Source organism: Nuphar pumila, chromosome 11, assembly GCF_984573655.1.
Source record: "Nuphar pumila chromosome 11, dmNupPumi1.hap1.1, whole genome shotgun sequence".
Taxonomy (NCBI): domain Eukaryota; kingdom Viridiplantae; phylum Streptophyta; class Magnoliopsida; order Nymphaeales; family Nymphaeaceae; genus Nuphar; species Nuphar pumila.
In genome coordinates, this window is record NC_143259.1 from 5,529,749 (window position 1) to 5,555,693 (window position 25,945).

At 37.2% G+C, this 25,945-nt stretch overlaps 2 protein-coding genes across 5 annotated transcripts in view; both read right to left on the reverse strand.

Annotated features, from left to right (window-relative positions):
* LOC149821738 (uncharacterized) lies at nt 1-8,317 on the reverse strand. Of its 2 annotated transcripts, none has more exons than XM_089980914.1 (5): nt 8,085-8,317; nt 4,181-4,318; nt 1,644-2,973; nt 431-618; nt 1-352 (listed from the first exon to the last, which is right to left on the reverse strand). In XM_089980914.1, the coding sequence occupies exons 2-5, from the start codon at nt 4,312-4,314 to the stop codon at nt 238-240; spliced, it is 1,767 nt and encodes a 588-aa protein (XP_089837040.1). In that variant the 5' UTR covers nt 4,315-4,318; nt 8,085-8,317; the 3' UTR covers nt 1-237. The 2 variants fall into 2 exon arrangements, with proteins under 2 accessions (XP_089837040.1, XP_089837041.1); XM_089980915.1 differs by lacking the exon at nt 8,085-8,317 and adding an exon at nt 3,818-3,959 and having other exon boundaries at nt 4,181-4,247.
* The window catches only part of LOC149821739 (uncharacterized), a 27,944-nt gene continuing 9,971 nt past the window's right edge, over nt 7,973-25,945 (reverse strand). Inside the window, exons 5-17 of one of the 3 annotated variants that reach the window (XR_016426002.1) lie at nt 24,769-24,940; nt 24,336-24,656; nt 17,196-17,399; nt 16,564-17,091; nt 16,236-16,445; nt 15,395-15,583; nt 13,067-13,242; nt 12,543-12,695; nt 11,808-11,889; nt 10,983-11,625; nt 10,812-10,893; nt 10,486-10,676; nt 7,973-8,159 (exon numbers count right to left, since the gene is read on the reverse strand). Coding sequence is in view for 1 of the 3 variants with exons in the window: in XM_089980913.1 (XP_089837039.1) it covers nt 11,236-11,625; nt 11,808-11,889; nt 12,543-12,695; nt 13,067-13,242; nt 15,395-15,583; nt 16,236-16,445; nt 16,564-17,091; nt 17,196-17,399; nt 24,336-24,656; nt 24,769-24,940 (2,425 nt within the window). In the remaining 2 variants the exon portion in view is untranslated. Of the gene's footprint in view, nt 8,160-10,113; nt 10,677-10,770; nt 11,626-11,807; nt 11,890-12,542; nt 12,696-13,066; nt 13,243-15,394; nt 15,584-16,235; nt 16,446-16,563; nt 17,092-17,195; nt 17,400-24,335; nt 24,657-24,768; nt 24,941-25,945 lie in introns of those variants that run through there. The other 2 variants (XR_016426001.1, XM_089980913.1) reach the window with 2 other exon arrangements.

Below are 25,945 nucleotides of genomic sequence, written 5' to 3' on the forward strand. Positions count from 1 at the left end.
TACAACTTAATAGCAGGCGCACTTCATAATTCCTGAAAAGCAGTTGCCAAACCATAATACCAGTATTGCCTCTAAAGAAGAGCTCATGAGGAACAACTACATGGAAGATACAAGCCATAATGGTTGCTTCGGAAGAATCAAGAAAAAAAAGTCCATTCATTTGTTTTGATTTAAAAAAAATAAAGGCAATCGCCTGGATTCATGTTCTTGTTTGGGAGCCAACATTGGACATCAGCATCACTCTGTCCAAAATTTTATAAAGGCATTCAGGAAGGCCTCCATCACTGCCCACAATGGGTTAGTCTCTGGCTTTGTTATTGCATTGAATTCCCTCTCAGGAGGCAATGATACACTGGCATGGAAAGAAAATGTAAGATTCTAAAAATTTAAAGAACATCAGAAAGAAAATAGGGCTTCATGAAATTCATACATAGTTCCTGGCATTAGATTATTACTGCTCATGTTGTTAGAGCTGCTGCTAGACATGGCACTTGCTTCAGCATCAAATCCCTCGGCACCTTGTCGTATGGCATGTTCAAACAATTCTTTATTGTTAGAATCCGTCTCACTAATGGCATCTACCATCTTTAAGCTGTTGTGATTGCCTCCAACTTCCAACTGCAACAACACCAACATCACTCGGCAATATACTAGGAAATAGCAACTAACATGGGGAAAGAACCATAAACTCAAATGAATGTAGTAAAACAGGAAGGAAGCGTCAAACAGGCCTTAAAAGATACACCAACTGGTCTAATTATTTTTATCAGTTTTGATGCCTGACCACATCTGGATATATCGGAATCCAACCTGACCACATATAGCCGGCTTCAGGGCATGTCATGCTGCACATACGAGAGCCTAAACCTGATTGATGTGATTTAGATGCTATTTTGGAGTACGTGATTTACTAAAAAATGCACACATATAATGCTCAGGTTTGTTTGGATCAGACACCAAAACAAAATACAACTCAAAACTCCAGTACACGCCCAAACCCTTAACTGCATTCAGGTCACTCAGGCACTTGACCTTGTATCCAACAAAATGACAGCCCAAGATACTCAGGTAATTGTGAATCAAAATTCTACTGAATTACATAATTGCTACTGGAAAATAAGAAGGGCATGGCAGCAATGTTGATGTTGCACGCCCTTTGGAAGCAACACTGAGCAGCCTGAAACTATCTAAAATATTCTTTCATGAGCATGGGCCTTGGTCCAACATATAAATGTTGGTGTTATCAGCACAGAAGGCTTATAGGAGAGGTTAACAAGTTAAAAGAAGATTTCCTTGACAAACCCCACCCAACGCCCCCACCCCAACCCCGAACCCCACCAAAAAAAGGAAAAAAAAATCATGGTGGTGTTTTATCCTGAATGTCATCACAGGCAGTATTTGATAACAAATTTGTTCTTGAAATTTTTCCCTAGCCTTGGAAAACAATGCTTTAATCAGTTTAATTACACTCTTTACAATATACACTCCAATATTATTCAAGACAAAAACAAAGCACAAGCACTACCATGTAATCTCAGAAATCATTACAGGTAAAAAGTTTGAATGAAAATAGCCTTTGTAGAGAAAGTTAAATATGCTTCTCAAAATTTGCTAAATAGCTTTGATGGGATAGTATCACTAACCTCAAGCGCTGGAATAAGATCATCCAAATTCTGAGACGATGACTCATCACTGTGAGAAGTAACAACTTGAAAATCTCCATCTTGTAGACTGTTTAATTTGGAAGCCAGTGAGTCATTTTCTGAAGTTTGAGAAAGAGTAGAATCTGCATTTTCAGATATTAAACTTTCAAGGAATGTGTTCTCTTTCTTACAATTGGAAGATAAGGAAATGCTTTCTGTCGAATGAGTTTTGGCATCAGTTAATAAGCTGACTGGTGCAGATGTTCCATTTTGTATTATTGTCTCTTTCATTTCTACAAAGGCCCCATCCTGAAAGCCAGCTGGTAATGTAGCTGATGTTGATGAGACATGCACTGGAACCACTCGGTTGGATGCCTTGACTGAGCTGTTCCTTGCCAGTGCATTATCCAAGACCCTAGCTTCAGATTTGTTGTATCCCATTTTTGAATTGGAAGCAGCATCATGCTCCAGAATAACATTCTTGTTGTGGTCATCAATCTGATCTCCGTTTTCCTTTTCTGTCATTGAATTTGCGGCCTTCAAATCACCTAAGCATGATCCTTCCAATTGGTCAAGAATGAAAGTGCTCTCACCAGTCACATTTGTTTTCTTGGGCAGTTCGTCAACTAGCTGGTTCACAATTTGACCATCCACAAGTGCTTCATCTTCATTAGAATTTTCATCCACTTTGAAACGGCAAATGTTCTCAAGGCTATAGAAGAGATCAGGATTATCAGTAGGGCTTGATAATTCTTCATATTCCTCTTCACGACCATCAACTAAAGGAGAAAATGATTCAGTATCTTCTACTTTGAGTTGTTCCTGCTCTGATGGTCCAATAGTGGTGATAACTTTGATGGATTCATTAATCAGATTTTCATCAAGTTCTCCACTCCATAAATTATGTTTCCTTTTATGATCAGACTCATGCATGTGCTCTACTGAGGTTTGACATTCAGGATGAGATGAAGATATATCATGGGAAAAAGATTTCTCCAGTTCAATGTTTTCTTCCTGAGATTCTCTGCTTGCAAGTGATTCAGGACTCTTCATAAAGCTTTGATAATCACTATTCTGGACAAAAGAGCCCTCCAACTGTCCTATTCCATGAATATCAGTAGATGACAAACTGGCAAGGTTCAACAACTCTTCTGTTTGGAAGGGACCTTTATCAAGAGCATGATCCTCTAAAGGTAAAATAGAAGTGCTGGAACTTTCATTTCGTTGCATTATTTCCCTCATGATTTCCCGTACAGTGTAAAAAGATCCTCCAACTTCCTTTTGTGTAAGACTAAGAGAGGGGAAATTTCCATTATTTGAGTTTCTAAACCTGGCACACATATGAAGCATAACCATCAGCTCACAATAGAAAAATTCGATGCTGGACAAAGTAGAAATTCTAAAACTATGCAAGAGCAGTGAGAGGAATCACAATTATCAGTGGTAACAAGGGGATAGCAGCCTTCGGAGTACAATGGAAGGCCACCAAAAATAATAAAGCAGGCCCTACACAAGAACATGATGCATTAGAAAATCATGAGGTGCCTATGAAAAAAATGCAATAAATATTCGCTGAAGAAATGAGGTAAAATGTTGAAAAAGACCCATGAAAACATGACACAGTTGGACTTTGTTGGCCTCATATGCATTTTTTCGCAATGAACAAAATGACCAAAATAATAGCTCTCTTTTATTTTTGTGATGCAGCAATCTTACTTATTTAGTGCACATTTGAACTACTTTTAGATTCACACTTGTTTGTAGAAGTAAGTTATTTCGTAACCGTCATGCAAAAAACAAGTTTTTTAACTTTTCTAAGTTGAATGTACATGTATTGTTCAAAACTGATCGTTAATTCTCTCTATTCATATTATCTATTATTTAGTTCATGGGTTTCCTTCGTAACATACAAATGCACACATATAGCATATAATTATTGGCAGGAACCGTGAAAATTACTAAGGATTTTAAACTTGAAAGGAGAGGCTAGCTTGTCTCCATCTGTCAAAATCCTTGGTTGGTCAAGACTCAAGCATATGGATCTGACAGGTGTCACCTCAGATGACGTATTTTACAGTTTGTTCCATGGGCAGTCCAATGTGGTTGTGCTTGTCACTATGATGTCAACGAGTTCAAGGTAGTAGAACAAAGTGCATCCTTATGCTAGCACTCACATGGGCTTTTGCTTGGCAGCTAGAGGTCCACAAGATTGAGAATTGACGTCCTGAGCTCATTTCCTTGATTTTATAGAACTCACATGGGAAATGTTGAAGTTGTTGATACAAATGAACCACTGCTTCATACAATTTATGAGATCTGAGACAAGATGATTGAGAAAATCAAAATTTGTGATTTTTGAACATGAATGCAGAGATCCTCTCGTAGATGATATAGATGTTTTCAACAAAGATCGTTTCATAAAGCAACACTTGTCTTACAATATAAATAGAGAGAGATAGTGATAACATTTGTGTGAACATACAGATCTTGAATAAAAACCATATGGGATCTATATCTGTTATTGGAAGAGGAATTACTTTGTTATAAAGGACTCGACCATAGCCCTCCTCTCCTCTCTAGTTTTCCGGCTGCGAGGCCTCTTTCTGCAAGATTCATTTGACGAAGCCAAGGCAAAAGTTTTCCACACCCAACCAACCTTTACTGCCTGCATGTTGCTGAACAAAGTTCACCACAGATGTAAGCATCATTAGTTATTAACAGCTGATGTATAAACTTCTAACCAACAATAACATTGCAGATCATAGATCATGACTTCTTGCTACAAATCATGGCATGAGCTTTTCATAGTTTTGCAAGCTGCCATATGGAAAAATAAACACAGGAATCCATTAAACAACCAACTAGCATACTTGAACTTGTGTCAGGACACATTTGGTTAAGGTTCCTCATTTTCTAACTTTAATAATGAAAAAGAGCTTTTACATCTTTAAAACTGAAGCCACTGACCATCTAAAGATAGTTAAACTAACAATAAGAAGACTGAACCTCTTCAACAGGCAACTATCTATAAAAGATAAGCATGATTCGACATCAATTGATCATATCATTCCTGAAATTTTGCAGCAACTGAATTTAGATAGGATACAATACTTATTTATTTATAAAAGAATGATTAACTGATAAACAGCAGTAAGCTGACTCAACAAAACAGAAACAATGTGCAAAGGGTACAGACTCTCTCCATGGTGCAGAAGTCTATTTCTAAAAAAAGTTTAACTCAGGTCGTCTCAAGCATATGGCAAATCTGTGATAGACTACTAAAACAAATGCGCCTGTTTATCATTCATTGACTATTCAAAAGCCATTTTTCTCATCAAGATGTCAATACCAGTATTACCAATTAAAGTATAAACCAGTGGCTTAACCTCACTAAATTTGTATAGACATCTTTTCTAGTGAATCGCATATCTAAATTCTTCAAGCTGATTTTGTGGAGAAAATTTGGATTTCAACCTATACTTGTAAGACTATGATCCATCATATTCAAGTTTTATTAACCACAGAAGCTCAAACACTGAGGTGGATTGTCAATTAAAATTGCAAGTACACCATTGTCTTGATAGAATCAATCAATTCAACTGTATTTCATTTATGTGTGGTCAAAGTTCTATTTTACTCCACATGTAATTTGAGAGAAAAAGAGATTTATTACTTAATCAGAAACACAAAGTTGACATGGGCCACTGGAAGTCAGCCAAGCAGGTAAGAAACAGGGAAGCACATCAATAATAATTTAGACCAAATTAACACTCCAATGGCCGGTCTTCATCAGAACTTTTCCTGGACATAGACTTGGCAAGCATGAAGGATATCTGCCAAAGTATTACTGTGCAGAGGTACCAGATCTGCAGCTGAGTTCTTCAACATTCTTAAGTTTTTTTTTCAGGTTATACCATTCCCCAGGCTATAAACAGACACCATTTCCAAGTTGTTGCCCATCTTTTTCTTTTACTCTTTAATCCATTATTCATATTCAGTGAACTCAAATCAAGGTTGCCTCAACTCTATCTATCAACTTGGCCAAGCCCAATGAACAAGTGTTTGAAACTTTGAGCATGCCCAGAAAAATGTTAAATGTATATATGTGTGTGTGTGTGTGTGTGTGTGTGTGTGTGTGTGTGTGTGTGTGTGTGTGTGTGTTTACATTTACAGTTTTGTACATATCTGTATATTTAAAGTTCAGGGTATTTTGGTCTTTTCACATGTACAAACAGAAATAAGTATTGTTCTATTTTTATTTTCCTGTTTTTATTTTTATTTTTTTATTGTGATTATTCCTAGCCTCATGGGCTTTTGGGGAATGTTAATAGAGTCGTTGGGACTCTACCCAACGGCTAGAATTCTAGCCATTGGGTAGGTCCCAATGGCTCTCTAGGAGCCTCTTGTGTATATAAAAGGGGTCTACCCCCTCTCTCATTTGTAACTCTCTCTAAGGATTATTTCCCAATAATATCCATTATTTTTATGAGTGTTCTCAGGCCTTAGTGGCTCATTCTTGTGTTTTCATAAGAAGTCATATTCTCTGTGTTCTTTTGCCCATAAGTGGCACATCAAGGCATATACTTTAGTTCGTGACAAAAAATTGTCCACATTTTTTGCTCAGTGACACATATGCAAGCAAATTGTAACTCTTTTTTTTCAAGTTTGGTTTTTCTTTTCCACCTGATCTAAGTAGCACATGAAAAGAGTTTTAAAACAGTCCATTGCAAGAGTTATTCCATTCTCTGGCTTCCAGTCCTAGAAAAGTGGGATCAATCTAAACCGTTCACCTAGTTAAGATTCCAAAGGATTCTTCAAAGGATGACATTCCAGGATTCCTCACCCAACCATCACAACTTTACAAAATCTAAACTTAACCATATTGAATATGGACGGCCCAGACAAGTGATCACTGAAAAAATCTTAATGATCTTCTTTCCCTAGTTTTGCTTGAACTATCTTTACAAGGTCCTTCAAAAATTTTAGCCAACCTTTCCACATTCTAGATACCCTAAACAACCTATGCTTCAGTTTTTACTCCCATGGCCACCATTTGTATTTGATACTTCTCCTTCAATAAAATTTCCCCTCATCCGTTCTCATGATACAGGAGGCACCACCATTTGCATAATGGTGGTCTGTTTTTGGACCGACTTCTGACTGGAAGGCCACCAGTTAACTAGGACCGTGCAACATGAACCAATCAACTTAGAGAAACCATATTAACATATTAGCTCGCATCTCCATCCAAAGTTGGAAGCAGGTTTGGAGAAAAATATTTAAAAAAGAAAACTCAGGTTTAACTAGTAATCTATATGAAACTTCATCAACTTTTACAATCTTCAATATAACATTGTTCAAGGTGACAACGACCCAAGTGCAAAAGCAAGCTTCACTGCTCTTGCCTCCATTCGTGTGTAGCTTTGTTATTACAAGAAGCTGTGGACTGTCTTCTTGCACAGATATCTTACAAGTTTGTAACAGCTCCTTCTCGGGTAGATTTCCTTTTCTTCTGAAAGAAACAAAAGCTTGTTTTTCCATTGTTCTTTGAAGAAGAAATACAACTTACCAATAAGGAGGATAATACTCATTTGTACCTTTTTAAGTGCACAGATATTATTAGTTTTAAAGTGATATACTGCAGACTGTCTAGTAAGGCAGGATATCCATATGAGTTTCACGACTTTTTAATCTGATAACAAAGTCAAGAGTAGGTTCTAGTCAAACTAATTAACTAATCTACCTTGCAATACTTTGTCCTGTCAGTCCAGCAATAAATATATCAAACCCAATTGAGCAGCTGCAGTTGATCGATGCAGATCCATAATCCATTAACCCTAAAATGTGCATGAGCTTTCTTGGTACAACAATATCCATATATGTCACTAAACTGCAACTCATTTTTCATAAAAGTCAAAAGCACGTAAACACCTCAGCGTTTAACAAACTTGAAAGAGACATGTTGGAGGTGTGTGGATGCAAACCCACTTACCAGTAGAAATGTAACAGCTGAAATAAACATTGTGGGTCAGAATACAGCAACCCACTTTATCCCGCCTATATGGTTAAGTCCGTGAATTAAAGCAAACCCCTCCAAAGGAAAAATGAAAGTTTTTTTTATGCGTGTGCGTGTGTATGAGGCAAACCATTGAAGCTATCAGTCACCCAGATACCAACATATTCAACTACGCTCATCATTCAGTATCACCCAGCGGTTCATAGTCTCTGTTAATCTATCTCATGCATATAGAAGCCCCAAAAAAGAAAAAGAGAGGGTAAGAAAGAAACCAAATAGCTCCATTTTTTTTCTTTCGAAGAACAAATAGCTCCATTTGTAATCTGAAAAAACACAAAAAAACACATGTTCCCTACATATTGCATAATGATTATCGCCTCCCCGCTACTATTTTTATGAGGGCAATAGAAAGAAATGGGTCTCACCTTACACCGCCACCATAAGCATAATGTTACACCAGTTCTCATGTAAAGCCCATCGCTTCAACACTAACAGCGACACTACAGCGAGAAATAAACCCACTGTCAGAAACCAATAAAAAAAACGAACGACTGAGCAGAAAAGAGGAAATGGAGAGAAGCAGGGCTACAAATGCAAGCGTCCAGATTGGACAACACCCAACAAGTAACATATTGCTAACAATAATAAACCAAGGAAAACGCTTAAGACGAAATATTCTCATTAAGAAAGCAAAGAGAGAAACATGGGGGCAGTGAATACATGAATGCAAGGCCATGAACAGGAGAACCAACAAGCATATACTGTACCACTTAGAGAGAGAGAGAGTGAATGCAAGGTCATGAACAGGAGAACCAACAAGCATCCACTATACCGCTCAGAGAGAGAGAGAGAGAGAGAGAGTAATAACTGGAATCGCAGAGTTACCAAAGTATTTTTTAAGTTGTAATTCTCTGGAATTCCTTAACGTTTGCAGTTTGCACTGTGGTGATTGGTGTGGGGCGAGGGAGTTTGATTCTTTCTTTCATCTTTTTGTGGCTACATGCATTATTTTCTACTCGATAGCCCAAAGAGAGGCTATCCTATTGAGGAATGTTCTAGTATTTACCGCGGACACGAGTGGTAAAAGGGTGTTGTTGCCCGCAGATGATAGGTCTCGGGTGATTTTTGGGGAAGCCTTTTTTGGCTACTTAGAATGGGAGCAGTCCTCCCGTTCCTCATTTTCTAATGTTCCAACGATTTTCCCATTATCCAAGCACACAAAAAGAAAACCATACGGACATTCAGTAAGGGCTGGGAGACGAGATGAGCCGCTCATGGCTCCCCCCCCCCTTATGAGGAGCTCATTCGAACTCGTGAAATAGGCTCAGCAAACTGAAGACCAACAACTAATGTTTGTCTCGCTTCGGCTCGGATAGGCTTATTAATTAATAATAAATATATTTTAAAAATATTTTATGCCCTAAAGTGTAGATGGTTGAAGTGTTTGGCTTGCATAGGAGCTGCGGTTGCCCTTAAGGCACTAAAGCCGGAGTTTTACCTAGCAGGGAGGTGGGCTCATTAAGTGACCTAGTTCTCGGTATGGGTTCATTAGTCATCAACAAAAAAAGTTTTAGAGTTCAAATCCTATTGCTCACAAGTTTACAATAATTATTTTTTTTTGTAAATAAGCCAATTTGAGCTTTGCTCAGTAGGTTTAGGGTCTGAATTCTATTATTTTCAACTCTGAAAAAATAAGGTGTGTAAATGAGCTAGCTCGTGCTTGGCTCGGGCGCTTTGTAAACTCAAGCTTGGCTTGGCTAGGCAGAAGAAACGAACCAAGCTTGAACACCCATTGTTCAGTTTGTTCAGCTCTTTTATCAGCTTTAATTCAGATGGTTTGGATGAAACTTTACCTGACCCAAGATGAGTTGGGTTCTGGTTGTGCAGTCCAAAGCTCAATAGGTGTCAGCCTGGCTCCGCCCCACTAGTAAATGGTCTTAGGTCCATGAAAGGCTCTAAATGACATGCGTAATGCCCGTTGCTATTTGTCCTTAAAGGGCACAATCCAACCCAACTTGGAGCCAGCCTAATAAGATCAGACCCATCCCAAACCCATTGAGAATTGGTTAAGGCATCGAACAGGCCTGGGTCTAGGTCAGGAATGTCAAGCCCAAATGAGCCCTAGGTTAGGCCGGCCTCATACCTAATTCAGAGCGGTTGAGAAATTGGGATGATGGTCTGACCTCATCTGCTCGACCAAACCAAGGGTGGGTGTTGGCTTGGCAAAGAGCTATTCTAGATCACAACCTATGGCTAGATTTTTAATGCCAGAGGTAGTGAAAACTTTTATTATAGCTCAGGCGCGTTTCGACTTTCTGGTTAGACATGATTTGTCACCTGACACCAACGGATGTGGGGGGAGGGGAGGGGGGGGGGGGCTCCTCTTGTCTGGTAGCAGCAGCTAGTGCACGTCACCTTGTGTTGGGAAGTCGCAGGTTTAAAAACCCAATGGTATAGTTGTATAACTGATAGGGGCCTGCCTAACCCCAGCTTGCCTTTCAAAAAAAAATTATATTAGAATGCTATGATCCCATATCGACATTTGGGTCTGCCCAGAATCAACTAGTGGGACCCATTTACAGCTGTATCTCCCATTGCGGATCTAGGTGATGCTCCATCATCAGAGCCCCACCTGCAAAGCATGGTCCATCTCAAGATGAATGGTAAATGTTCTTAGGGTCCCAATTCCCAGAACAAGTTTGCCACTGACACCATAAATGCCTGATACATGTCACAACCACTACATTTTTCGGAAGTTAGGATTCTGGGATTCCTTCTGTTTCTCGATGCGGCACAAAAAAAAATCTGGTAGTATCAACAGCCAACCTGATCCTGCTACAACTTCATCCACAACACTTTTCATCGTTGGTAGTGCCTGAAACTTCTCTGAGTTTCACCTGAAGAACAGCAAAAAACCCTGGAAGAGGGTGCTTGACAATGGAGTAATGACAAGGAAATTCGCTTTGATAGATGTCTATTAACTTAACACTTTAGATCCCACTTAACGTACACAAACCCTGAAAATAAATTTCCCACAGCAGATTTAAAGTGATTGTGCCATAAGTGAATATCCCACAGCTTCCATCAGAATCATAGTATAAAAAGTCTCCAAGAAACTAAAATATCTATTACTCAGCAGGGAAGATGCTTACCATCTTTTTGAAAGAATGGATACAGGCCATCAGAAAAATGATGTTACAGATATGTACACAGCCATTTGATCAGATCATGATCCTATAGGGAAAATAAGAAAAAAAGAATTTCAGCTCGCGCTTCAGTGAAAAAAAAAGGGAACCTGAACAGAATGCTAGATCCAACCCGACCAATGTTGATGATTTTGTTGTCGGTCGTTCTACCGTCTAAGGGGCTCGCTCAATGTTAGGTTCTTGTCACTTGAAATGTTCCAGACTCCAGCATCTCCAATACTTTTTGAGTCTTGGCTGAGATGAATAAGAAAACATGAACAGGTTTTCTGGTTAACCTTAGAAATATCAAATTCATGGAGTCCTTACTCCGTTATCATAGCAGTATGAGTTGGCGCCACTGTCTTGACAAGAGTAACAAGGAAAAATGTTTCTATCCCCCTAATGACTTTTGTTTATAACCATATTTCTGCCTCTCCAATAACTTTTCCTTCATCTTCCTCTTCTTCTCCATCTTTTGCCTATATCTTTCCTCCCTCTCCCTCTCGTAAATGCCCTGCCAATGCACCTCCCCTGTTAAAGGCCACAACCATCGGTCATTTGGATGGTCCCCATCATCTGCTTCCTCTGCCAAATCCTCATCCATACTCTTGAGTAGCGTGAAATTGAAGTACTTAACCCACATCAAGCCCTTGCGCTCTTCAAGGGGATGCTGCTCTTCAAGTACGCCAGAGATGGGGTTGACATAAATCATCTTTCTCGCACTGTGGTAAGCCCATACATTAACCAGAAGCTCCAAGACACGGCAATAACAGTGTTTCTTCTGCAAGAAGACATCTTGGTGAAAAAAAAGTACTGATTTCTCCTAATCTACACTCAATAGATGCACCAAAACAAGGGCAATAATAGTGCTTTTTCTGCAAGAAAACATCTTGGGGGAAATTATTTTTTCCCAAGCTACAGTCGATGTCAATGTGAAGTGTGAACAGAACCTGCACACTATACCTCCATTTTTGAGGATCCCAGTAAGCATGTCCAATTTCTTCCTGGCTCGTGATGTTGAATATCCAATGAGCTAACAAACATCCTGTCAATAAGTACAGCTATCATTTTAAGCATCCAAGCTACAATCCAGCGTTCGATGTGAACTGGTACCAGTCATTTTCAGACACAGGTGCACTTGTACACAACAGAGTTTGGAGCGTTGACTTGAAGGTCAATGCTCCAGGTCATCGTGTGGAGTCTAAACAACAAAATGGTTTCAGCCTGTCCTTGGTATGTAGGGGTATCTGATATCCAGCCAAGTTGAGATTACACCTAGTACAGGCTTGAACTCAGCTCAGATGATATCGATCATAGATATGAAATAATAGTCAACAGATACAAGAGGGAGATGCATCTGAACCTCTATCATGCAGTACCAAAAGGTTATTACCAATACTATGATGCTAAAAACACATTGGTTCCGCAAATGGAGCGAGAGGAGTCTGAGCTTGATCAGTAGGCTTGACATCAGCCTATGAGCATAGTTCACAAGCTCAAATATTTGTAGAGCCAAGCCCCAGTTGTTTGCAAGTAGCTTAGCTCATTTACCAGCCTGTTGATCAGCCCCATTAGTGGCCTAGAGTTTTCTCGTTTCTCCCCTTTTTTTGTCCTCTCGAAGCCAGATTCTCCAAAATCAGTGAGGTAAAGTCAATTTACCAGTGAGGTGCATCATCAGCAGTGCATTATTAAGCATACCTTGAGAACATCACAAACTCCAAAAAAGAAGGGGTTGGCATGGCCCAGCTGTGCAGGGTAGACCAGTAACCACCATCATGAGGCATAGGCGGTAGTGCAGTCACGTTGAATGGTAAACCATAGATATGTCGGAATGTGTTCTCAAAAATATCTCTGCAATCATTTAGAAACATAAAAACCAGATAAGTTTTTCTCATCTAGAAACATTGTACATGGAATACCTTCTCTAGATTAATCAAACCCAAGAAATCCAATTTAGAAAAGAAAAAATTGTGTGTGAGAGAGAGAGCAATGCTAGAAGGAGCGTCATTCTTAGAATATATGTTCTCAATAATTAAAATTAAACAGCAATATAATCACCCGTGCAAAAATATAGAGAATTGTTCTCATATGAAATTTGTTGACAGAATATAGTGAAATCAGAGAGAAAATCATAAAGAAACATGAATGCCTTTTGAAAACTTGATGAAATATTCCTATTTAATTATTTTCAACCTAAAGCACAAGCTTCAAGGCAAACAAACCTGCATCGTCCACTGTTTAAGATATCACACAGAGACCAAAAGTCAAGATTCTTTTCTCGTCCATCATAAACTCCATTGTCTATCTCAGCTCGTGCCCAGAAGTATATTACATCCCCTTTAGATTCAGTATGTATACATTTTTCAAGCACCTTTTCAGCTTCAGCTGACAAAGATACCTGTTTCTCAGAAAAGGAAAAACAAAGTGGTCATATTAGTTCGCAAAGTTTTCTCATAAAGTGAAAACATGTCCAACTTTGAGAAAAGTCATGATGCAAATTCAGCATATTGGATTCCAACAAATAAATGGAGAATACAAATGCATACTTGAGGAATAAAAATCATTAAATAGTATAAAGAAGACAGAATTAACAATGTGGCATTAAAAACTAAAATTGCTGCTCACTACGCACCATAGCCACCAACCTTTGCAATTTTTTTAATTTCTAAAATTACGAGAAAACTAAAATTTCCTTCGAAAATGACTTTTTTATTTCTGAGGAAAATATCACAATAATTCAGTTATTATATATATATAATAACTGAATTATTGTGATATTTTCCTCAGAAATAAAAAAGTCATTTTCGAAGGAAATTTTAGTTTTCTCGTAATTTTATTATTTTCCCTTTACAAAACATTGCTGAGCTTCTCTCAAGGAAAAAAAGAACAACTTATTTAATTTATTAGAGAAATTACCTTGTCAATATTATCCCAATACTGATACCGGTGATTGTTCTTTAAATATACTGAAAATGAGCTAGCAGAAAAGAAGACATGGTTCATGCATGTGTGGTGTAATCACTGAAGAATCAAAAGAACCTACTTTCTAGCTTGCTTGTCGAACCTAAAGGTTGAACATGATGGTTCTTGATTTTGGTCTTTATTTTCCCTTGTAAGCAAAATTATTCCATGCAAAGTCACACGTAATGCAGAATAATTTTCCAAATGTAAGATTTCTTAAGGAGGAAAGTCTTCCCACTGCTTGCAATAATCTGGAAGGAATTTATTTCCTGCACAAGATCAATATTCCTTGGCATGCACAAACATATCACAAGAGCAAGGCATTTACATGGAAGGTCAAAACAGCAAAGCTAAGGGAGGAAGATCAAGGGACAACAAACTCAAAATATCCCTATATTTGTTAAACAATAGTAAAAATGTCACCTTCATGTCACTTGCCTTTAAAATCTCAGAAGTTTGATAGTAAAAATAAAAAGCTCGCTTGAAAATCTATGTAGCTAAAATAAATCATTTATGAAGTTTAGTTTAGAAAGAAATACTGGAAACTGCTTCAAAAGTAAATTATGGAAAGTGTTCCTAGTGATTAAATCAGACCTTTGGAAATGATTAATCGACGTTGAGCATTAAGGTCCATGATTGAAATCAACCTGGTTATCATTAACATGATAGACAGCATGAGACATAAATAGAAGAGAGTTTCCAATGCAAGAATGTTACCAACCAAGTACGTAGAATGGCATTTTTTCAGGACTCTCATTAGACAAAAACAAAAATGTAATATTAGGAGACTTCCATCAAACAAAGGAGAAAATACATTATCAAGGACTGCAAAGAGGCTATCCTTCATCAAGTCAGTGCTACAGTGCCTACCACCTTAATACATATTGCTTTTCAGCATTCCTGATAAGGTTGTACCTAATATAGCCAGAATATTTTAAAGTTCCCACTGGAAAGAGATGGATGCCTCTATGTACAACTAATTTTGCTTTGAAGATGGAGTGTTGTGTAACATGTTATGTCTGACATGGAAAAAGGCACTCTAAGTAACTAGCCAAGTAGGTATATGTACCAACATGCTGGCACACAAGCAGGGTTATATACATGGATTATTACCCCAAACATGTACCATGTGAGGCATGAAATGAGTCACTTAAAGAACTACCCAAATAGGTGCCCTCACTAGCAAGCTACATACGAACTGAATCTCAATTAAAATAAGGTTTTAGTTAATAAGTCCAATCCTGAGGCAAATATTCCGTGACTTCCCTATTATTGATCAAGTCCTGAATAGACTACCATGATTTTTTGATGCAGCTGGGTTTCTTTTGATATTTGTGATTCTTCTCTTGGAGCAAGATCTTATGGACAAAAATTCTAAGGGAAAACCAATGTAGAAAATCTTTAGAAAAAAGAGAACATCCAAAAAGTAAGCAACTTATAAAGGACACAAGCATAATCAATCTGAGAAACATGAAGACATTGCTTTACCAGCATGAAACAAAAAAGTGAATGTCAAATGCTCTAATGTAACAGATATTGCATGTTATCAACCTATAAATATAGTAAAAACAAAAGGAGGGCAGAAAAACCTTTCTTCCACTAGCACGCCATGACTGGAACCCAATCCATGGTATTTTGTGAACACTGTCCACGTGGTTTGCAATGGAAAACATGCCCCCAATCTCACAAAGAAGATCCCTGTAGTAGGTACTGTTCAGAAAGGGAAGACGGTCAACAGCATCCACATCATCTGATACTAATCTCCTTGCCCCGGATGACTGAAGTTACGAAGTTATGAACATAAACATAACAAGTACAATAATAAAGGAAAAGACATAACTAAATGGATGTCCACTGCTTATATATATTGGCTAATAATGTTTATTACATATTGTGAAAGAGTTTGTGTAAGCCAGTGTGCACAATTATGCAGTTTGTGTGTACATACTGAAATGAAATAGTGGTCTTCCACAAAAGCACTTGAATCCACCAAAAGAGTGTCTATTAAAGACACTTCAAGCAAAACCCATAAAAGGGTATAAAAGGAAGAACACAAAATGAAATAATAAATCTTTATTGATAACCAAAATGTTTAAGAAGCATTGATACTTACAAGGGAGGGGATCACCCCTATTTATACAAGAGAGAAGTGGGCTTGGAAGAGAGCTCTTCCAAAAGAGTTATTGGACCTAGCCCAACGGCTCTATTTCTAGTCGTTGGACTAGGTTCAACAACTAGTTATTTAGTCAAGATCTAATTAGATCTTGACTATGTAGTTCAAATTGAACTACAAAATGAAAAAGAAGAAAAGAATAAAAGAATAAAAGAAAAGAAAAATAAAATAAAATAATATATATATATATATATTACATGTTTACATTTTAACACATACTAGAAATAACTGAATCTTGTAAAGAAAATTAAACTTACAAGACTTAAGCCACGATACAGAGAACCATGGTGAAGAAAATTCCAGGCACCTGGACCCAAATAAGTTTCATATATACATAATGGTTGGCCTATCCTTTCCAGCTCCCCTTCATCTCTTTCATTTATTTCAAACTTTATCTTGTCGACCTTTCTAACATTGTTGTGCACATCTTCCCATGTGCCGACAACTTTCTCTGATCTCTCTTCAAGCTACAGTGCCCAGAATATACTTTAGGTTAGCACTATCTCGAAGAAAGTTGGCTTCTTAGGAAACCTTGGTTTGAGAAAAGAATGATGCTAGACCTGATAATACCAAAAAATAACTTACCTCCTCTATCTCAAGCCTCTCAGATTCTTCAGAAAATTCCATGTCTGCCAGGTCACGCCAATCGAGATGGGTAGGCACATCAAATTTCAGAGTGGTTGATCCAGTCTCTGATGCATTTGACAAAGGATTGTGACCTTCCCATTCTTCTTCAAGTGTATAAACCACACTGGATGTTCTGGACATACCACCCACATCCTGCACAAGACTTTGGGACACATGCTCATTACCAGAATGTCGCACTCCTTTAAAGAAAACATCCCATTCCCATTTATTTGCATGTTCCAAGAGTTTAACAATGGGTTTGGGCATCAACGTATCGGACGGAAACTGAATCACATTTTCTAGCAACTCTGCATAACCACGAATACACTTTGAAGCCAGCATGCTTCGTGCAAGTTGTCTTCCAGAAGAAGAAAGTGTATGGGAAAGTTCAGACAGATTCCCATTTGATACCAAAAGTAAGAAAGCCCTAGTCAATGTATCAGGATGATCAGCATGAAAAATCAAACCATGAACTCTATCCACAACCTGCACCACCATATGTTAAACAACATCAAGAATAACATGATGCACAAGGATTGTAGCAAAATAGTCTGTAAAGGGAGGAAAAGGTTCAAGAAAACTAGACTCACATATTCTTTTATGATAGTCAAATTAGGAGCAATAATTGGTATTTTGAAGGTCATAGCTCGGAGCAGTAATGGGGGAAACTCTTGTTCATCTTGGAATGAGCCATATAGAACAATATCGGACATTAATAGGACACTGTTGACATCAACATCCATGCCATAATGCCTTATATAGCCCTCAGGAAATCCCAAATGCGAAGCAATTTCCTAGAATATAAAAATGAACATTATCTAGTGCTATAAGTACAAGAAAATCATGAGAAAATATAAATAAAACATGTCGGATACAAGAAATTAAAACATCATAATTTTCCATGATTTCCAGGATGTACACAAATTCCAGGATGTGCATTGCATATGCAAGTGCGCACAAAAAACAATCCTTAGGATAAGTGACCTTGCCTAACTAAAGAGGATACAGCTCAACCATAAACAATTCCAAGCCTTGACTCACATCTTTGTTGAATTACACATATTAGAAAAGAAAAGGCCACAAGGTCTCTTTCTTACTCTTCCATTAATTTCAGTATGTTATCTTTGTTAAAATATAGTCGTGTATCATATATACATATATATACATGTGTGTGTGTGTGTATATATATATATATGTATATATATATGTATATATATATATATGCATATATATATATGTCACATGGGTGCGGGTGCGGGGATTCGGCACTTCCAAAAAACCCGGGTGCGGGGGTGCGGCAGGGGCAAAAATGTAATATATATATATTAACCAAGCTTAATCGAGTTTCTTCATTAAGCTCTACTGGTCTGAGCCGAGTTTAATAGTTTAATCGAGCACTGCTGGATGCATATATGGTTTTAATTTTTTGCTATTGAATCAGACAAATATCAGGATTTGATGGATATCTGATTACATGTAAAAGAACCAAATAAGATACGAACACCGGTCCAAATGGGGCGAGACCCCATTTTCCCCCTGGCCAGGACATATATGCTTGGTTTTCCATCCGACTCTTTTAGTTATTCTCTCTTAGTTCCGTAACCGAGCTACTTTAGAATGGTAACCAAGCTGGTCATCCCTGAAGAAAGGTTGTATTGTCCATGATCATTACATCCTGCCCCAAAATCTGGCAGCTCATTGGCTTTAGATATTTTGTATTAATTTTTGTAGTACGTAACCTCCAGCCCAACACATATCTCGAAGGAAATCAAAATCTGATTTAATATTTGCAGGCAGGTACAGTGGACTGCAATCTGTACGGGCCAACATGGGCATCATTACCCTTTTGCCTTCCTGAACCCTCTATTTTAACAGAACCATCTGTGCTCTCGTCAATTTTCAGGATACAGTATGGTTGTTCTCTGAGACCATCCAGATTTTCATGAAAAGTTAAGCTCTCATCAACTACGAGAGGTGTCAGATCTTCAGTAAAAGGTGAGAATGATGAAGAAAGCCACCAGGTGTAGTATCAATGCATTGCCTGATTCACTCCCCATCAAAGTTGCGGTGAGGACCAGCATCCTGTCCAAGAGATGGAGGTATCTCCCCACCGCAATCCCCTCTGCAGATTTCGATGAGGATCATTTCCCTTCGACCATGAAGCAACTCAAGAGACAGAAGAAGCTTGGTGAGTGGCACTCGCTGCTAGAAGGAACCGATCTCTTCACCGTTGTCAATCGATTCTTGTTGAACCAGGCACCTTCGTAGGTTGAGCCTGCGCTTGACCCAAAGAAACAATTTAGAGAAGAGACTCCTTGGTACATGTGGTTGCCGTAAAGAAAGTTGAAGAGTTGTGTCTCGAAACTCGCCATGTTGACAAACCAGTTCCTAAGTTTTCTGGCTGTCATGCCCATTTCAGCGGGCCTCTTTTTTTTCAAGTCCAAAAGTTGGGCATAAATGACCTTGGGTGCGTTGACCGCACCCAGGGTCGGGCTGACCGGACAAGGTGCTCCACCCGCACGCGCACCCGCATCGCGTCGACGCGGGTGCGGCACCTGGTTGGCCGAATCCTTGTGACATATATATATATATATATATATATATATATATATATATATATATATATATATATATGTATATTTTAAGTTGTATCCAAAATACCCGATAGGGGTATTTTGGTTTTTTCATCATGTAATTATAGTTTTTAGGGTTTTTTTCTTTTCTTGTTTTTATTTTATTTTTTTTATTGTTCCAACATGGAACCATTGGGGGGCCCACTTGTGTAGACGTTGGGGTGCCCAACGGTCATAAATATGACCGTTGGGACTACCCAACGTCTACCTAGTGGGAGCCCCAATGGCTCCCTCTCTCTCCCTTTTTCCTCTTGTATATAAAGGGGTCTCTCCCCTCTCAAAAGAGTAGAGTTTTACCTCTTACCTTCAATGAAGATTATTTCTTTTTAGCCTTTTGGCTTCACCTTTTTGTGGGTTTATGTGTTTGCACTTTATGTGCATTTGGTTACCCCTTAGTGGGTGGGTGTATTTGCACTTTATGTGTGTGTTTATGGGTTCATTTTTGAACCTATTGCATTCAAGGTCATTTTCAAACATGGTATCAGAGTAAGGTTGTGATCGAGTTGTTTTTTGGAGCATCAGAAAGCGTGTTACTCAAGAACTTTTAAGAAAAATGGTGAAGTATTCATTGTTCTCTCTTTCCTTTCTTGAAGTTATTCCATATGTATTCCTTTTCCTTAAGTATCATGCAATATGAAAGAAATATCTACTTATTTGATCATTTATACGTATGAATTTTTCTTTGTCGTTATGTTTTTAAAAAATTAAATCACATTACTTTTGTACTCTTGCTCTAATAGTTGATACACTTGTTTTGAATGTCATTATATATAGACAAGAGTTGTTTCACACCGTTGTGTGTGATGCTGGCCCATGATTGGCTTTTGTGCTCTTGTTCTAGTCGCTGATACACTCATTTCAAGTGTCATTTTATGTAGACAAGAGGTGTTTTAGTCACACATTCGTGTGTGTGTTTAGCCTATAGTTGGCTTTGTACTCTTGTTCTAGTCGTTGAAGATACTTGATTTTGAGTGTCATTATTTGTAGACAAGAGATGTTTGTTCATACCTTTGTGTGTGACTTTTTAACCCATTGTTGGTTGTTGTACTCTTGTTCTAGTCGTTAATACACTCACTTCAAGTATCTTTTTATGTAGACAAGAGGTGTTTTGTACACACCTTCGTGTGTGTCTTTGGCCCTTTAGTGGCATGTTTTTATGCTCTTGGTCTAGTCGCTGATACACTTGATCTGTGGGTTTTGGAGGTCTAATGAAGTGATTGTTTGTAGTAAAAAAACTATTGCAAAGATTTATGTGCTTTTTCAAAGGGTCTTAACTTATAAATTGTATGATCAATGAAATTTTCTAAGCTAAAAATGATTATCAACATGTTTTTGCATTATGTATCATTGATAATATATGCATATTTGGAAATCACTTGATTTTGCCTTGTTGGCATTTATCCTATAATGGATTTTACACAAGTGCTTATGGTTTTCGGCCCTCTAGTGGGCTTTTGTATTGTCAAAAATTTCATCCCTCAATATGTGAGGTTCTCTACTCAAATAATATTCATTCTTGACTCTTGGGTGGGTGTTTTTTATTGTTATACTTAATTGGAGTGTGTTCTTGTAAGGTCATACATGACATCTGTTGGTGTTAATTTCTAAGGTGTTGATAAAATTAATTGTCTCGTCATTATTGAGTTATGTACCTTCTTTCGTATGCCAATATGCATAATATTGCACAATTTGTATGTGCACTTGTTCTTTTGTATCTAAGGATATATCTTTGTCCCATAAGTGGACTTGCATGTGTTTTTACACTTTATTCTGGTATAAGGTTCATACCTTTTCTTTTATCATAAGCTTTTCTTTTAAGCATTTCGTTTGAAAAATCCCCCTCAAGAGAATTGCTCTATTCAATAAAACTTGTCTTTCATCTCTTGTAGGCTCAAGTAATATATTTGGTAGAAGTGTCATTAGGGCATATCCATAAATGACTTATTTTAGTATTAATTTATTTTATTATATGATGTTGTATGCATATGCTCATAATGGCTATTATTCTTAGGCACTTATTGGAATTTTCTTTCTTTTACTTATTTTCAGTATTGTATGACTCAATCTTGCATTCAATGTTTTTTTCTTTTTAAGCTTATGTGAATCATTGAATGCACATTACATCATATGATTATGAGTTGAAGATTCTTACTTTTTTTAAAGTAAATATATTTTCTTGTATATTTTGAGATTCCTGTTTTGTTTTTTCAGGTCCTTCAAGATAAGATGAAAGAATAATCCTGATATACTATAAAGTCTGTCCGAAAAAGTGCTTAAGGGAGCTCATTGGCAAGATCAATTGGAAGAAGACATTTGCTAACTTTACTGATCTTCTATGAAGATGGCGTTTTTATTGAAGACTTTTGAAGACTTGAAATTCTTACTATTGTATTTTTTCAAACTTTTCGTTTCCCCACGCAAAGTTTGAGGGGGCGTGTTAAAATATAGTCGTGTATCATATATACATATATATATATGTGTGTGTGTGTATATATATATATGTGTGTGTGTATATTTTAAGTTGTATCCAAAATACTCGATAGGGGTATTTTGGTTTTTCCATCATGTAATTATAGTTTTTAGGTTTTTCTTTTCTTACTTTTATTTTTCTCTTTTTTTATTTTTATTGTTCCAACATGGGACCATTGGGGGCACCACTTGTGTAGACGTTGGGGTGCCCAACGGTCATACTCCCCAACGTCTACCTAGTGGGAGCCCCAATGGCTCCCTCTCTCTCCCTTTTTTCCTCTTGTATATAAAGGGGTCTCCCTCCTCTCAAAAGAGTAGAGTTTTACCTCTCACCTTCAATGAAGATTATTTCTTTTTAGCCTTTTGGCTTCACCCCTTTGTGGGTTTATGTGTTTGCACTTTATGTGCATTTGGTTACCCCTTAGTGGGTGTGTGTATTCACACTTTATGTGCGTGTTTATGGGTTCATTTTTTAACCTATTACATTCAAGGTCATTTTCTAACAATCTTCTTAGGATAAAGGATATTTTCTTATTCCTTGACTCTATCCTGAACAACATGGGATTCTCTCCTAGAGCTTAGAACTCACTTTTCTATTAGAAAGAAGAATGACCAACTTTTACATGAATTTTCATGTGGATAGGTCAAGTGGCCTCTCTTTTGAGTTGTCATATGAAAAACTTCACATAAGTGGAGAAATGGGGGTGAAAAATTTCATAACCCTACATACCATGCTTTTCATGTTATATTAATCTTCAAATTTTCTAACGGATTTATATTGCTTCCAAACATGATCTAACTATCACAAACAGAATATGAGAAAAACAAATGGCATGAGAATGTTAGTCAAGATTGAATTGTTAAAGATACATCAGATAATCACATCTAGTACATAACATACGTACAATATCTAGTAGAATTTTGACAAATTCCACGTACCAACCCCATATCATATATCTAGTAAGTTAAACATGAACAGCAAAGAAGTTAATGCAATAATGCATGTAACATGCTCAATAGGGACAGGAATATTCTGTTAAAATGTAAACATGTAATATATATTTTATATATATAATAATAAAATATATATTTATATTTTTTCATTTTATTTTATTTCTTTTCTTTTTCTTTTTTGTAGTTCACTTTGAACTACATAGTCAAGATCTAATTAGATCTTGACTACACATGTAGTCTTTGGACCTAGTCCAACGGATAAAAATAGAGCCGAGCTCTTCCCACCTCATTTCTCTCTTGTATAAATAAGGGTGATCCCCTCTCATGTATGTAAATGCTTCTTAAGCATATCTTGTGAAGAAATAAATATTTATTATTTTAGTGTGTTCTTCCATTTTTACCTTTTCATGGGTTATGCTTGATGTGTCTCCAATAGACACTCTTTTGAAGTTTTTTCGTGCTTTTGTGGAAGACCACCATTTCATTACATATTCTACTAGCAATGTGTTGAAAACTGACCTTGAATTGAAAATTAATTTGCTCATACTGCTGTGCAGTTGAATCAGTTGCCTAAAAGGCAAATGCGAATAACACAAGTTTTGAGTCAAACCAACAATATTTCTGTCAGAACCATCAAGGAAAAACATATATTAGATCAATCGTCAAAAAAAAACCATGATGTGTTTGTTTGGGCTGCACGAAACATAGTCTTGAAATAATATCAGCTTTAGGGTTATTCTCTGGATAAAAAGAAAAAAGTGGTTTTCTCAGGAAAATCTTGGATTAAATATAATTAATAAAAATCAAAATGAATTTTTGAGAATTTTTTTTTTAACAAAGTTATTGTGATAGTATGGCAGAATTAATTCGTCATATTCATTTTAGATTTCTTAACTTTATTTCATCTTTTGGAGTTATTGTTTTTGAAAATAAAAAATAAAAAAATTGAAAAAAAGAGGCTGATATTGAAGGCTGTCAATGGAACTATAAGGTATAAATGTATAATTATTGTCATGAAAAGCGAAGCCGTGACTCTGCTTTCTAAACATTTCACATCCCTTCCTCAGCATCATCTCAATCCCTTTCTTCCTATAAATGGAGAAATGAATACACAAGTTTAATCATTTGTTCTCCATGGAAAGTGGAGACATGGTTTTGCCTGGATTCTTTGGCAGTGTCAGGAAGCTGAACAAGGTGAAGCCATGGGAATTGACTTTCCACGATATAAAAAATAAACTGATGTCATTAGTCATTCACATAGTTCTTTTAAATCCTAAGCAGAAAAGATGGTAAATCTAAGGCATATCATAATATCAAGGGCTTAAGAGTTTCTTTTCTTCTTCTTCTTCTTCTTCTTCTTCTTCTTCTTCTTCTTCTTCTTTTTTTTGTGTGTGTGTGTGTGGGGGGGTGGGGGGGGGCATCAACTAGAGCTCAGTACATGTTTTCAAAGAATCTAAGCAATGACCACATCTATGAGTCATACAAGTTTACGGCTTTCACATAAAATGATGCCACTACGTGGCAAAGACAATGATGAAGATCAAGCAAAAAAGATCAAGTTATCGTCAGGCATGACAACTGTTGGACCACACATCATGTACAATTCACCTGAAAAGCATCGGGCTACATCACTGGAGTTGCCAAACAAGAAAATAAATATGAATGAGAATTCACCTGAAAAGCATCACGGGCTACATCACTGGAGTTTCCAAACAACAAAATAAATTTGAATGACCCTTTCAAGTCATCTGCTCTAGCCAGTTTCATCAGCAGAGGTGAGATAGCACGCATAGCCACTGCATAGTCCAATGACAACCCATTGTAGAACAAAGAACCTCCTATCACAACCACAATCAAATCACTTTCATGGAATCCATTTTTTAGTCGTATCTGGTCTTTTGAGTGGTATTGAAGATACTTCTCTGCAGCCAATAGATTCACAGGAGATCCAGAAATGACAAAAAAATTCCCATTATCAAGTTTGCTGTACAACAGCTGCAATAAAAGCAGAATCTTAATCATAATCATGTGGTTAAAAAGATAAAATTGGTAAGAATCACATTAAATACATAGTTGATAATTAAGCAAATCTGGAAGAAATAGGTACTGGAAGGCGGAAATCTGGGAACACAATAACATCTGCTCGACTGAATGCATTTGCCCACTCAACAAGAAGTTGTTTGAAGCCTGTCTCTTCATATAACGTGAGACGCCTTCCAAGGGTATCTTCTTCAACAATCCATACAATCGGTATGGAAGAAAAGGGCTCCTGCATAAGACTGCATACCATAAAAAACTCAGAGCCACAAATAATAGAAATTAATAAAGATATTAACTCCAACCAAATGTTCTCTTTCTGCTTTCTTTTTCATTTTCTAACAACATAGGATGTAGACATCCACTTGGCTTGGTTATGCGTCGCATCAGCCACATCGTGCACTAAAAAACATTACAAGTTCCTTGAACACAAGCAATATACACCTGTTTTAAATAAAGTACTATTTCTGAAGAACAATACAGAATTGATCCTACTAGTTTTTATAAAATGTTGTTGTCAACTCAGCTCTCTAGTGAATTCCCAGTAAGCTTTTTTATTCAAAGAAACACTCTTGAATTATCCAACCTAATGAGTTACGTTTTTTTTTTAAAGACCAACCTAATGAGTTACTAGCATGTACTTATGTACCTCATTACCATGTCACAGGAACCTATATCCTCTTGTTGCACACTGTTCTTTTTTTCACTACATGACAATCAACATACTTTGTAACACAATCAGTTTTGTCAACTTTATGCATCTTAACCAGTCTCCTGACTCAATAGTAACATTTCATATTTCACCAAATCTGATATGTGATAGCAGTGCTATTCTGCTCCTTCATTTTCCCTTTTCAGATGCTCGTTTCAACTAAGTCCAGAAAAGGCTATTAGATCCAATGTTGGATCCCCCTTAATCCTATAAGTCTATCTTGCTAGCGCAATATCTACTGCTTCATTACATAAATTCACTTCGTGAACATCTGAAAAATATTGAGAATATATATGAACAGGAGTAGAAGGGCCACAGAAAACAAATGAGAAGCATGGATGGCCTAGCAGAACACAAAACCTAGATGGAATTAGAAGGTAGGAGACGAGTGATCTATTTAGGATTTGCCACTTAGGTCTAGCATAAACATTCCCCCCTCCCCGTGGGAAGTTTCTGTGAAAATGTCTACGAAGAGACTATACGCATACAAGCACTAATACCTCACAAGAGATGTGCACAAAGGCGCTTAAATAAC

Excerpts from the sequence above, each read along its gene's own strand:
- LOC149821738 (XM_089980914.1), bottom strand. The coding sequence starts at position 4,314 with ATGCAGGCAGTAAAGGTTGGTTGGGTGTGGAAAACTTTTGCCTTGGCT. Across the intron at positions 2,974-4,180 it reads GTCGAGTCCTTTATAACAAA|GTTTAGAAACTCAAATAATG; the intron begins GTAATTCCTCTT and ends TATGTGTGCCAG. Across the intron at positions 619-1,643 it reads ATCTTATTCCAGCGCTTGAG|TTGGAAGTTGGAGGCAATCA; the intron begins GTTAGTGATACT and ends GTGTTGTTGCAG.